The sequence below is a fragment of the Chiloscyllium punctatum genome, chromosome 12 (genome assembly GCF_047496795.1).
Source record: "Chiloscyllium punctatum isolate Juve2018m chromosome 12, sChiPun1.3, whole genome shotgun sequence".
In the NCBI taxonomy this organism is placed as follows: domain Eukaryota; kingdom Metazoa; phylum Chordata; class Chondrichthyes; order Orectolobiformes; family Hemiscylliidae; genus Chiloscyllium; species Chiloscyllium punctatum.
This window is the reverse complement of record NC_092750.1, coordinates 69,037,000-69,051,071: the sequence shown is the minus strand read 5'-3', so window position 1 is coordinate 69,051,071 and position 14,072 is coordinate 69,037,000. Positions and strand designations below refer to the sequence as shown.

The 14,072-nt window shown below is 39.1% G+C and overlaps 1 protein-coding gene across 1 annotated transcript in view; it reads right to left on the bottom strand.

The window, feature by feature from the left end:
* The window catches only part of dnah1 (dynein, axonemal, heavy chain 1), a 425,483-nt gene that overhangs the window by 278,131 nt on the left and 133,280 nt on the right, over positions 1-14,072 (bottom strand). Inside the window, exons 21-26 of the mRNA XM_072582714.1 lie at positions 11,905-12,158; positions 10,055-10,267; positions 9,642-9,806; positions 7,146-7,267; positions 4,928-5,033; positions 639-818 (exon numbers count right to left, since the gene is read on the bottom strand). Of these exons, the coding sequence (XP_072438815.1) occupies positions 639-818; positions 4,928-5,033; positions 7,146-7,267; positions 9,642-9,806; positions 10,055-10,267; positions 11,905-12,158 (1,040 nt within the window). The remainder of the gene's footprint in view (positions 1-638; positions 819-4,927; positions 5,034-7,145; positions 7,268-9,641; positions 9,807-10,054; positions 10,268-11,904; positions 12,159-14,072) is intronic.

The window sequence follows — 14,072 nt, the reverse complement described above, 5'->3', positions numbered from 1 at the left end:
TACCCCAAGGTCTCTGTTTGGCAACACTACCCAGGACAACATTTAAAAAGCATCTGGATGGGTACATGAACAGGAGGGATCTGGCCAAATGGTCAAAAGTGGGACCAGATTAATCTGAGATATCTGGCCAGCATGGATGAGTTGGACTGAAGGGTCTGTTTCTGTGCTGTACAACTCTATGACTGACTCTAACAGGTCTGTGGAGACTTCCTCACCAAAGTGCCAAACAAACTTTCATTTTGAATGAGATGTCTTCCTTCTTGGTGGGACACTTATGGTAATCACATTGTCTTAGTTAAGCTTCCTGCTGACAGCATCTGAGGAAAATCATTCCAACATTACAATGCATGCTGACATTTGCTGAAGGCAAATTGTCAGTAATGTTCTTTTGAACAATATTTCGGTCTTAATATAAATATAAAATATGCCTCATTTTAGTGCAGCTTTTGTTTTATTTGTGCCTTAGTCACAATCCATGACCCTTGATTTAATCACGAAGAAGGTTCTTTTACTCTTCCATAAAAACCATCTGGAGCACAAATGTAATTATCACCCCGCAGAAACAATTTCACAACCTATTACTCAATGGAGACTGATGAAGGGGCCAATGAAACAACAACATCAACATTTTCTCTTACCTCTGGATATGTTTTCAATGATCGCTCAATATTATCTTTTACACTTTCCTTCATAACCTTTTCTACATCCAGCAGCCAGTCCTCCACATTTCCAGTGGGATAGATTGTTCTGAAGAGTTCAATCTCCTCTCCTTCTGCAGAGTACATATGCGTGATGTTGAGGTCCTCCTGGAAATTTAACTATTAAATAGAAAATGTTAAACCTTTACACCATAACAGCAAAATTAGAAAACATAAATAAATCTAATATAATTTAAGACGTTTCAGAGAACATCTCTGGGACTGGATTTAAACTGGCTATCAAGAAGCAGGGGGGTCTCGAAACTTTCTGCTTTTCTAAGAACCTGTAAAACCTATGTATTGCCGTGCATAAGGCTTTACTGGAACAGAATTTGGTAAGAAATGTAAAATGAGGCTCTAGTGCATCAAATTTTTGGATTGAGACACTAAGTTAATACAGAGAGATTTGCTCCCTTGGGCAGACAATCCATCCTCCTCCCACTTGATCTTTCAGCTTTGACACAACTAACCACACCACCATTCTCCATAGTCATCCAGCCCGGTGGGACTGCACTTGTCAAGTTCAATTCTTATCAATTTAGTTATAACAAGCGTATCACTTGTAATAGATTATCTTCCAATCCTACACCATTACCATTGGTGCCTCTCATAGATGTATCCTTGGCCCCTCCCATTTTTCTCCAGCAGATGCTGGAGATCAGAGTTGAAGAGTGTGGTGCTGGAAAAACACAACTGGTCAGGAAGCATCCGAGGAGCAGGAGAGTCGACGATTTGAGCATAAGCTCTTCATCAGGAATGAGTGGGCAACTCAAAAGGGCTGAGAGATGAATGGGAGGGGGGTGGGGCGGGGGGAAGGTAGCTGGGAATGCAAAAGGGAGATGAAGGTGGGGGGTGATGGTGATAGGTCGGAGCAGAGGCTGGAGTGGATAGGTTGGAAGGAAGATGGACAGTTAGGACAGTTCAAGAGGATGGTGCCGATTTAGAGTGTTGGATCTGGGATAAGGTGGGGGGAGGGGAAATGAAGAAACTGGTGAAATCCATATTGACCCCATGTGGTTGGAGGGTCCCAAGATGGAAGATGAGGTGTCCTTCCTCCAGGCGTTGGGTGGTTAGAATTTGGCAGTGGAGGGGGCCCAGGACTTGCATGTCCTTGGTGGAGTGGGAGGGGGAGTTAAAGTGTTCAGCCACAGGGCAGTGGGGTTGTTTAGTGTGTGTGTCTCAGAGATGTTCTCTGAAATGTTTCGCAAGTTGACGTCCTGTCTTCCCAGTGTACAGGAGACCACATCAAGAGCAACAGACACAGTAGATGCTGTGAGTGGAAGTACAAGTAAATCTCTGTCGGATGTGGAAGGATCCTTAGGGACCATCTCCGCCATCTACAACAGACTAGGGATATATTTCCCTCCACACCCCTATCAGCATTCCAGAGAGACCATTCCCTCTGTGACTCTCTTGTTAGGTCCACGTCCCCACCAATCTACCCTCTACTCCCGGAACCTTCCCCTGGCACCACAAGAAGTGCAAAACCTGCACCCACACCTCCCCCCTCACCTCCAACCAAGGCCCCAAAGATCCTTCCACACATTTAACTGTACTTCCACACACGTCATCTACTGTGTCCGTTGCTCTCGATGTGGTCTCCTCTACACTGGGGAGACAGGACGCCAACTTGCGGAATATTTCAGAGAACATCTCTGGGACACATGCACTAAACAACCTATCAACCGTGGCTAAACACTTTAACACCCCCTCCCATTCCACCAAGGACTTGCAAGTCCTGGGCTTCCTCCACTGCCAAACACTAACCATCCAACGCCTGGAGGAAGAACACCTCATGTTCCACCTTGGGACCCTCCAAACACACGGGATCAATGTGGATTGCACCAGTTTACTCATTTCCCCTCCCCCCATCTTATCCCAGATCCAACCTTCCAACTCGGCACCACCCTCTTGAACTGTCCTATCTGTCTATCTTTCTTCCCACCTATCCGCTCCACCCTCCACTCTGTTCTATTACCACCTCCCTCCACCTTCATCTACCTATCGCATTTCCAGCTACCTTCCCCCAGCCCCACCCCCACCTCCCATTTATCTCTCAGCTCTCTTGGACCACGTCCTCATTCTTGATGAAGACCTTATGCTTGAAACGTTGAACCTCCTATTTTTCTTCTATATGTAGCCTATGGTGATATGATCCAAAATGAAAAAGCCAATTTTCACATGTACTGTATGCCAATGACAGCCAGCTCTTGCTATGTTTCTTGGCTTCACTGCTGCTAATAAATTATCAGATTGTTTACTGACATCCAGTAGAAATTTTCTCCAATGAAATATTTGGAAGACTGAAGCCATGTGCGTCCAGTCTCTGCTTCCAACTTCATTCCCTAGCTACTGACTCCATTCCTCACACTAGCAACTGTCTGAGACGAAACCAGAATGTTTGCAGTTTTGGAGTCATATGAACTTTCAATCATACATCTATGCCATCACTAAGGCAGTCTATTTCCCATCTCGATAATTTTGCCTTCTCCTAACATTTTCCTTACCTCAATACATCTTCTGCCTGGATCCTTACTAATACCAAGCTCTATTGCCCCAGCACTCAGTTCTATCTTAACTCCAAATCGAGGTTCACCTTAATTTTAAAATCTCATTCCTGTTTTCAAATCTGTTAGTGGCCTCACTCCCTTCCCCGCCTCTGTAGTGTCTTCCATACCCACAACCCTTTATAGGACCTGTGCTCAATTAATTCTAGCCTTTTAACCATCCCTGTTTTTAATTGCTTCAAATTACTCCCTCCCTACGTCTTCCCACCTTTCTATCTTCCTTCAAGACATTCCTTAAAATCTACCCCTTTAAAACATGCTTTTTAACAATCTGCCCTAATATCATCTTAAATGAAATCATGATTAACTTCATTTTTTGACACGTCTATGAAGTATCTTGGAATGTTTTATTACAAATAAAGTAGTAAATAAATTTGATGTTTATCCTGAAGTGGAAGTTTTTTGATATTTGCATGATGTTTACATTTGGGCATCTTAATTTCGATTGCAAAAAGGTATTAAGCCTTAACCCAGAAAATAATGGACAGTTTGTTTGACTTTGATTGTAAGTAAGTTGTTAGAAAGGATTATTTGTTCAAATACCTTAAAAGTCAATTAATTTTAAGGAATCTCATCATAGTTTCTAAAAAGAATTTTGACTCATAGAATCAAAGAATTGTTACAGTGCAGAAGGAGGCCATTAGCTCATCATGTCTGTACCAGCTCTTCTAATATGTATTATGACAGTGTCATTCTTATCAATTTAGTTATAAAGTTGTTAGTCATTTGAAAGCCAGTGGTGCATATCTTTAGAAAAATTATATGACAAAATGCCCCATTGAAAGGTAATAAACAGCACTGTGCTTTGAGGCACTGATAGGCAAGTTTTGAATTCAGTAAAGAATTGTTAACATTTCTATTTCCAAAAGATTGTTAATAATGGCAGAAGCTGTGTATAAGGATCAGCAATTTTGGAGTTTAACAAGGATTAAATATTAAGGTTTACTTGAATGCAATTTTTCTTCAGGTCACATTATAAATTGTAACCATTTTTTGTCCTCTCATGAAGTGGGGAATATAGAGGCCCTATAAAAGGTTTGGAAGAGGCCTTGTTGGGGAATTAGGGTATCGCCCTGAAATATATATATTATGAATTATCCCTTATACAATTTAACTTTGGAATAGAGTTTAAAAAAAACTGCGCTGTCTGTACATCTCTCTTTTCCCCTGCCCACAAATTAATTCTAGCTATCTTCATGAAATGCCCTGACATTGATGTTTACAACTAAAAAATTCTTGATAATATTGTTTTATTGATCAAGATAATCAGATGTTTGTGCTGGGATTGGAACATTTCCAACACCAAGCATCATAATCAGATATTCCTAAATCATCTTGAAACATTTAGACACTCAGTAAAGCTTCCTCCACTCTGCCTCAGCCCTAACTTCAGAAGGTTTGGTTTTTACTGCAGCAGACTGGCATTTAAGAAAAAAAAACTCTAGGCAGACATTCTCCTGTGCTTGAACATGTTTAGTTCCAGCTAATACAATGGCCATTATTTTGTTTGGTGCTCACTTGCCCACCAGAAGCTAGATTATGATCCTTCAAATTCATTTTACAGAGGGACTCTACAGCCGCAGAAAGAGGGTCCCAGAGATTGAGATTTAGCACTTAACCACTGTGCTTTAGCTTCCTTTGTTTCCTTCTCTTTTGACTTACAAGAGCAATATTCTCAAAACACTTCCGCAGGTGAGGCTGAACAGCAGTAGGATCTTTAGTCTGAGACAAGATCTCAAGTAATTCATCATCTGACAAGAAGTAGAATCTGTAATAAAAAAAGATTAAAATTTCTGCTCTTTGTGCAATTTTGTAATTAGACTACCACACTTATATTTATCTACCTGTTGTACTTACCCAGTGCCAAAGATGGAATTGTTATATGCTTATTTCCTAACCTTGCAATTCTACTTCAAAGATGGTTGCTCTATGATATTGCACAGAAGGGCTGTAAGTAAAATGAATAAATGGAGCAAATCCAGCTGGATCTGGATTGATCATGCAAGGGATGGGCTTATGAGTAATAGACTCTATTTAATATGAAAAACTGCAAAATCGTGATTCTGGAGAAATGCAAAGAGCAATATGAATATGAGTTGCATCTGCACATTTGCAGGAGGCAACACAGGAGTGAAATCTGGCAGTGCCTGGTGAATAGCTTGTTGATGCCATCAGCATGGTAACCAGTGGAAGAAGAAGAAAAACCAAACAGGATCTTGTGATTTATGGCTGTGGTAGTCCAAAATAATACATATTGTATATAAAACACTGTTTTGTGTCCACTTGAAGTAATCTGGTTACCTTATAAAAAGGAGAGCATTAATATTAATGTTTACACTACAAGAGGTGACTATTTGAAGTCTTTATGATTCCAGGGTTATAAATAAATTGAACCCAATAAAATATTAACGTACCATAGACTCTGAAGCCAGGGAGCACAGATTTAATATTAAAAATAAACTTAATGCATAGTATATGTTTAACGATACATTTACATGTTTAGATAATTTTACTTGGTGACTTCAATGCAAAGGTTGATGCATGTGTGTGACGGGTCATCAAAAAATGGCTGTGGCAGGTGTAACAAGAATGGTCTACTCTTGCTGAAAATCTGTGCTGAACATGATCTTTTAATGACTAATTTATTTTTTGCCTCCCTATTTGCAACACCATGTCTTAAATATCAGCATGTAATTAACTATTTCATCACTAGGCATGTGGACAAGTAGGACGTGCATGAAATCATAGCTAGTACAACATTAATCGCTGGACTGACCATCATTTTATCATTTCAAGATATATCCCCAACCTAACTGTGGCCAAGGCAAGGAGGTCCAGAAGTGTCTCAATATCTCAAGGCTCAAAAAAGCTGTTGTGAAGAGATCTCTCAGAGAAATTCAAGAATTGTCTAGGTACCACAAACACAGACATCACTGTATTCAGGACGACTCTTCTGTACTCACTACTGTACAGATGCCTGGCCCTACTCCTTATTTGCATCAGCATTGGTTTGATAAGAGCAATGAGGTAATCCAGAAATTACTGAAGAAACATTATTTCTTCAAAATGTATATTATTGACAAGTGGTCACTGTTCAAGAACAATGACTACCGAGCCATCCATAGGGCCATCCAATGCAAACTCATAGAGACGCAAGATGCGTGGCTGAATCAGAAAGTAGACAAACATCAGTCATGTTCATACCAAAAAGACTGGAAGTGATTCTGTAATGTTTTGAAACCTACGTATGGATTTATGTCCTTGGTGCCAATAACCTACACTGTTCACAGAAAAAGCTCAAGTTCTAGAAAGGTGACGGAACATTTTAATCACACTCTCAACTGACCTTAGTCAATCAATGAATAAGCAATCAACTGCTCTCTTGATGACTCTTTCAGTGTTATAAATGATGAAAGCAATCCAACTCCTGTCCAGTGACAAAGCTAAAATAGCTGATGCTAATCCAGATAAACCATTGGACAGAATTGGACTATTAGTCCAAATTTAAGCTAGTCTTTGAAGTGGGATTCAAACCAGCAATCTGAGGACTCAGATGAAATAGTGCTGTCGTTGCACCACATTTGAAAAATTATATTAGGTTGAAATGGGTGGTCTCAAAGGAAAGACTTCATCTTAGACACTGGAATTTCTTGGCGTAGACAAATATTGCAAACTATTTTTAAGGAGACCTTCAACTTTCTTTCACCCAGCTAATTTCATTTTCTTCAATTAAACTGATTCGATTCTGAATTTGTTTCATAACCTAGCCCTTATTACTCATAAAACAAACAGGTGTTCTACTATACAATCTCTCTTACCATCAACTCCAGAAAAAAAAGTTCACATAAAACTGGCATTGAAAAGAATATTAATCTCTTACCTTGGGAAGGAAGCTCTCTTTGTCTCCAGATATTCACTTAGACCTTTCTGTACAAGATCCAATTGTTTGTTACATTCACGTAAGTTGTCCAGTAACCTTAATTCAGGACATATCTCAATAACCTGTTAAAAGAATCCAAGATGTCAATCAATAAGCAATCTCCTCCTGAGCCCATTGTAACAAAGGCAAATGGCAGTAACAATCAATTTTGTACTACAGAATTTGCTCATTTGGAATACCAGAATGTGTTGCTTTAACAAAATCCTCCTGTCTTCTCAAGGTCCAGTTGAAGAGGTTTCATCAGATGTGGCCTCTTTTGCATAACAACAGCACGGCAGAGCCATTGGCATGTATATGCAATGTCTTGATTGACATTATTTTCACAGCCTATTACAATGTTGTTACTTGATGGGAGATATTCAGTACATTTGATCTAAGTTCAATGCTTTTTAATTTATGTATTGAATAGGCTCTGGCTCCTGTCTACAATCTTTTCATTAATTCCAGAAATTAATTCCAGAATCTTCACCCCACAACATCAATTCAGATTTTTAAAATACCTTTCAAGTACCAAAAGTTACTAAGGCATTTCACAGTGGCATTATGTGACAAATGTTGCCAGTAAGCACATAATAAGATAGTGGATGGATGGTCAAAAGCTGGGTCAAAGAGATAGGTTTAAAGGAAATGCTTATAGGAGGAAAGAAAGGTGGAGAAACTTATGAAGAAAATTCCAGTGTTTAAGGCCTACTCATCTGAAGATATGGTTACCAGTGGTGGTACCTTTAAGAGAGAGAAATTCAAGATATCAAAATTGAAAGAGTGTTGTAATACTGCAGTGGGTTACGGTGAGAAAAGGGGAGATTAGTCACCAAGGTCTTATGGTGGGATTTGGACATTAGGGTCTTAGCAGTAGAGAATAGGATCTAATCAACCTTTGCGTGGTCTAGCCAGAACTGATGATGAACTACTAAAAGAACTGTCCACCATAAACATTAACCATATATATCTGTATCCCTTAATCTTAAGGAAGAAGAGTTAAGGGCCAAACCAGGGAAATGGCCAGGGTGAAAGAAAACACTAGTTGTAAGGAGGGTCTTGAGAAGATTAACAACAGCAGACTGTCACAGTGAACAGAGGACAAACACTTGGGTGACACTAGTGAATGTGGAGAGATTTTAGTTTGAGAACCAGACAGGGAAGAAAAAAGGGTTGAGAGATAAATGCAAGTGATTTTGGATTGACACAAGGAAAGTTGTGAGTGAAATGGCAAGATCGGGAGGTGGCTAAGAATAGAGGCACATAAACTCAGAAGAAATAGACATGATGAGTTGAGATGGAAGTTGAATTAATTTAGGATAAGACAATGCTCAGTGCAAGAGCTGAGGGAGGAAAGGAGAGAGGTATACTAAGGTGAAATTTGCCAGGGTGCTGGAAAGGAAGTAGAGAACAAGGATTTAAATAACAGGTGAGGAGGGTGAAATAACATGAGATGTCAAAAGGAGGAGAAAGTGTCCCTTTGAAAGAAAAATAGGAGACAGACCAAGGTATGGTTTGTAAAGAATGAGAACACCATCCAAATAGTTTTGATGGGGCATGTGGTAGAAGATACAGCCAGTCAGAGATGCTTCATTTAGGGAGAAGATGTTATTAATCTTCAATCAGGTTGATCTCAATGTGGTCAGCCACAATAAGTTCCAGGATGCCAAAGGTCTTCTTCACAATTGAATGTATATTCTGGAGGGAGTTGTGGAGAGGGGCAGAGAGAGCTGGTCCACTGGCAGAGTCAAGGGGCTAGCACTGAGAAGGGTGAATGGGATAGGAAAGAAGCACAAAGGTTAAGCCATGGAGGGATTGTTGAGTGGGAAGGTTAATGTAAAAATATGATGGGGCAGTTGGGGTACAGCTCATAAGGAGGCAATAACAGGCACTTTGTAATATGCCAAGGAAAGCAAAGAGCAGCTACAGGCTTATTTACGAGTGAGACAACCCTGAGGTGGTGGCAAAAGAATAGGAAGTTTGAAGGGAGCTAAAGAGGTGGGGTAGGTATGTGAGAGAAATAAAAGGAGCTTTGATAACGGAAGAGAGGAATCTGGAAGGTGTAAGGTGAAAAGAGATTTTTAAAATGTTGGAGAAAAGAAAAATTTGAAATAGAAGTGGGTTTAAGTCAGGAGTGGCAGCCAAAACATGCATGGAAATAAATATAGGGAAACTCAGGCTATGTCGCAGGATTAGAAAACAAATATTCTGGTAGTAAGTGGGAAATAGGGATGATGCATGCAAGTCTCCAAATGAATTGAAAGGTAATGTTTTGTAAGATGCGATGTTCTAGGTATTTCCATTAGAATGAAGAGCCAGTTGGTTCCACAATCAAACAGGACACTTATTAGCGTTCTTAACTAGATGCATGGTGCAGGAAGCCAATGAAATAGTGAATACAAAAAAGATTCTTGAAAGATGTTCATTCTGTTAAAAATAGCATGATAGCAACAATACCTTTCTGTTTTCATTTACATTTCTCATGATAGTTATCCATAACCGCTCCATGGTATGGTAACGTTTACTTTCCACTGGCAATTGTCTGTTAATGTCCTCAGAACTGAAGATAGGTTCTAGGTAAAGCCAGGATCTCTGACACAGCAGCCACTCATCCAGGACATCCTGAAACAACATGAAACACAAATATAGTGAATCCTTACTAATGCTAATGACAAATACGACTGCTTATTTCATTCAAGTGAATTAATTTGACTAGATCCTATGGAAAGGCCAGATTAAATCTAATACTTTATTTCTTATAGGGTTTAGAAGACCAGTTTACCAGCATTTTATTTCCATTATTTATGATTTATAGGTTGATTGATATGTGAAACTGAAATTAAATGACATGCCTAAAAATTCTTGCTCACCTGTGTCATGCGCAGTTTGTTTTCCCAACTGCTGATCCTTGCCTCATATGCCTTCTTGAAGGGTGAGAAAGACATGCTCTGTGTCATGACAATATGATCATCCAGTAACTGAGAGGCTTCATCTGGACTTTTCAAAATATATGTTCCAGTTTCTTTGTATGGCATGACATCAAAATTAATATCTTCCCACTCACCCTCCATCTTATCAAGGGCCTATGAATAAGAAGATATCAACATTAATAGTGAGAGATCACTTTATTTGCAAAGAAATGTAGAAAACAGGAAAAGGAGTAGGCCATTCAGCCCATTTATCCCACTCTGTTGTTCAATATGATCATGGCTGATCCTTTATCTCAATGCTATATTTTCGCTCTCTCCCTGTGCCTCCTAACACCTTTTGCCTCTAAAAATTTCTTTCTTTCTTAAATATATCCAGTGACTTGGCTTACATAGTACTCTGTGGTAAAGTTCTACAGATTCACCATCCTCTGAGTGAAGACATTTCTCTTCATCTCAGTTGAAAATGATTAAAGGTATATCCTGAGACCATGACCACCTATCTTGGGCCCCTTGGTCAGAGAAACATCATCCCAGCATTAAGACTATCCAGCCCCGTCAGAATTTTATATGTTTCAAAGAGGTTCAGCATTCTTCCTCCTTGCTGTTGCAGCCTCAGGGGTAGCTTTAGAGGCCGTGTAGTAAAGTGGCATACCATAGCCACTTGTGAAATTAAGAAGTCACGGTTGGAACAAAAAAATGAAATTTGTATTAACTTTGTATGCATTATTTCTTTTTTAATAATTTATGTAAATAAAATGGCTCCAGATTAATTATGGCAATTTAAGCAGATTTTACTGTACTTTCATAAATACATGTAACAATAAATTACTATACTATATGCTTTCCAAAACCCACAATGCTCAGAATCCTATTGGATTCCTCCCTATGTCTCTTAGTGGAAACTATTTAATATTCTGCCTTTTGCACAACACCACCATCTTTTCCATGTAGTATATGGTGACAATCTGAGAAACTGCCAAAAATATAGAAAAGTTATAATATAAAAAGAGGCCATTTAGCCCATTGTGTTTTCACCAGCTGAATAAATTAGCCTGAAGAAGGGCTTGTGCCTGAAACGTCGACTCTCCTGCTCCTCGGATGCTGCCTGACCTGCTGTATTTTTCCAGTGCCACACCTTTTGACTGCGATCTCCAGCACCTGCAGTCCTCACTTCCTCCTGAATAAATTATCCACCCATTATAATCTGATTTACCAGCACTTGATCCTTTTTTTAAAATAAGTTTAGGATTTCTGCTTCAGCCACAAAACTGGGCAGCAAACTCCAGACACCCACCAAAACATTTTCCCTCGGGTCCACTCTAATCATCTTAACCACCTTAAAACTGTGCCCTCAAGAATTGATCTATCTGCTGGGGGAAAAATGCTTCCCTGACTACTTTGTTTATATCCCTCACTTTTTTATATATCTCAGTTAAAACACCACTCAGTCTCCTCTGTTCTCAGGCAAAAAACATTAATGTATTCAATTTTCTTTCACACCTGCAATTTTTTCAAGCCCGTTTAAATCTTCTCTGTAATTTTTTTACAGAAATTATGCCCTTCCTGTGATGTGGTGATCAGAACTGTACACAAATTTCCAGCCATGACCCTTCCTCAAAACAGTTCTGAACACTCGACCCGAAATGTTAACTCTGCTTTCTCTCCACAGATACTGCCATACTTGCTGAGCTTGTCCAGCAATCTCTATTTTCGTTTCTGATTTACAGAATCTGCAGTTTTTCCAATTTTTATTCTGTATAAAGTATCAAAATGATTTTTGAAATACCTACCTGTTCTATGGCATACTCCTTTCCAGCTACTTCTGCCACCTTAGAAATAGTCTCTACATGATCTTGAAGATTCATGTCCAAACACCGGGAAAATGTTAGGTTAGCCTTAGGTTTAACAGTTATTTGGATTTGTTCTGATATCATATCCCAGTGTCTGTTTCGCATGCCAGGATTCCGCAGTGCTTGAATCAGTGGAATATGTGGCTTAAAGTCTTCAACCATTGATCGGATTTTTATTGCAACTTCTGCAAGGCCTGTAAATAGTGAATGAATGTCAGACTGCAAGGGTTACAATGTTTCACGGATTTCTTAATATTGTGGGTGAGGCTAAAAAGATAAAGCAACAGAAAATCCATCATCTACTGTGGTTTATATTGTTACTTATTGAAAGTTTAAATGCTCCTTGAATGACATCCCATTTAATAAAATAATCATGGGAGTACAACAAATATGTCTTGAACTTTTAAACAAAGGCCACTTTGCTAAGAAAAAGGCATCGGGTATGCTAGCAACAGTGTGCAAGGAGCAGGGAACTCAAATAGAGTCATAGGACTGGAAAAAGGTCATATGGCCCAGTTTGCAAGTGGAAGAAGACTAGTGCATTTTTTAAAATTCAATGAGCAAGAGTTTAAGACTTACTGAGAGGCAACAGCAAAGTGTGTGAACTGAAAGTCATTTTCATGTGTTACAGCAGTGTTTCCAAAGAGGATTTTCTTAGAATGTTCCCACCATTTAATACAAAGGGATTTTAGCCAACTACAATTGTTCCAGGAAGACATACCAATGCTATCAGTTTTGTATGTGCGCAGAATAACAATTTGAGTCAAAGAGTAAAGGAAGATGTTTCATTTCATGGAGTATCTGGGGAAAAGAAAGCTGTTTAGTTTGGTGATTCAATCTAAACTGAATTCTAATTAGTGTCCTGGTGAATTGAATAGCTCAGACAGAAGAAAGGGCTTTAAAATAAAAGATTGGGAAGGAGGTATCAGGGGAGGCAAAATTTAGAAATTGAAATGTAAAAGTAGAGGGAATAAAGCAAAGTGGTAAAGTGCAGCAAGAAATGCAAGAAATAAGCAGAAAATAGTCAGGCAAAAGAAAAATTAAAATGAAAGGCTCAGAATTTGAATGAATGAAGCACTCATACCAAGATACCAAGAGAACAAAATGAGAACAAAAAGTAATCAGTAAGTTTAATCAATTACAGAAACCAAGATTGGGAACTAAATATACTTGTGCACTTGACATTTCAAACTGACAGCCAGAACAGAGAACAGCGTACAATGTTGGTGATGGACAACAACCTTGAAAGTAATGCCTAGTGATAAGAAATTATCTTTGCTTGCAAGATCAAGTAACAGCATTAATTTGGATGGAGATTTTCTTATTCATACGTGTAATGTGAGCATTGCATTTATTGCACATCATTATTTGCCCTTGAGAAGGTGGTGATGAGCTGACTGCTTGAACTGTCATAGTCCATTTTCTGTAGACAGACCTACAATGCCATTAGGGAGGTGATTTCAGGATTTTAAAGTTAAAAATCACACAACACCAGATTATAGTCCAACATGTTTATTTGACAGCACTAGCTTTCGGACTATAACCTGGTGCTGTGTAATTTTTAATTTTTACACCCTAGCCAATACAGGCGTATCCAAATCTTGGCTTGTAGGAGAACTTGCAGGACATGGCGGTGTTCCCCTGTATCTGCTGCCATTGTTCTAGATAGTAATGATCTTGAGTTTGGAATGGATATCAATGGATCTTTGGTGAGTTTCTTCAGTGCATTTTGCATTGGAGGGAGTAGATATTTGTGCATGTGGTGCCATTGAAATGAGCTGCTTTGACCTGGGTGGTGTAAAGCTTCTTGAATGTTATTGGAATTGCACTCATCCAGTTAAGTGAGTATTCCATCACATTCCTGACTTGTGCCTTGTAGATTGTAGACAGGCTTTAGGGAGTTGGAAGGTGCAGTATTCCTAGCCTCTGATCTGTTCTTGTAGCCATTGTATTTATGTGACTAGTCCAGTTGAATTTCTAGTCAATGGTAATGCCCAGGATGTTGATAGTGAGGATTCAGTGATGGTAAAGCCATTGGATATTAAAGGATGGTGGTTAGACTGTCTCTTATTGAAGATGATCAGTACCTGACATTTGTGTGGCACAAA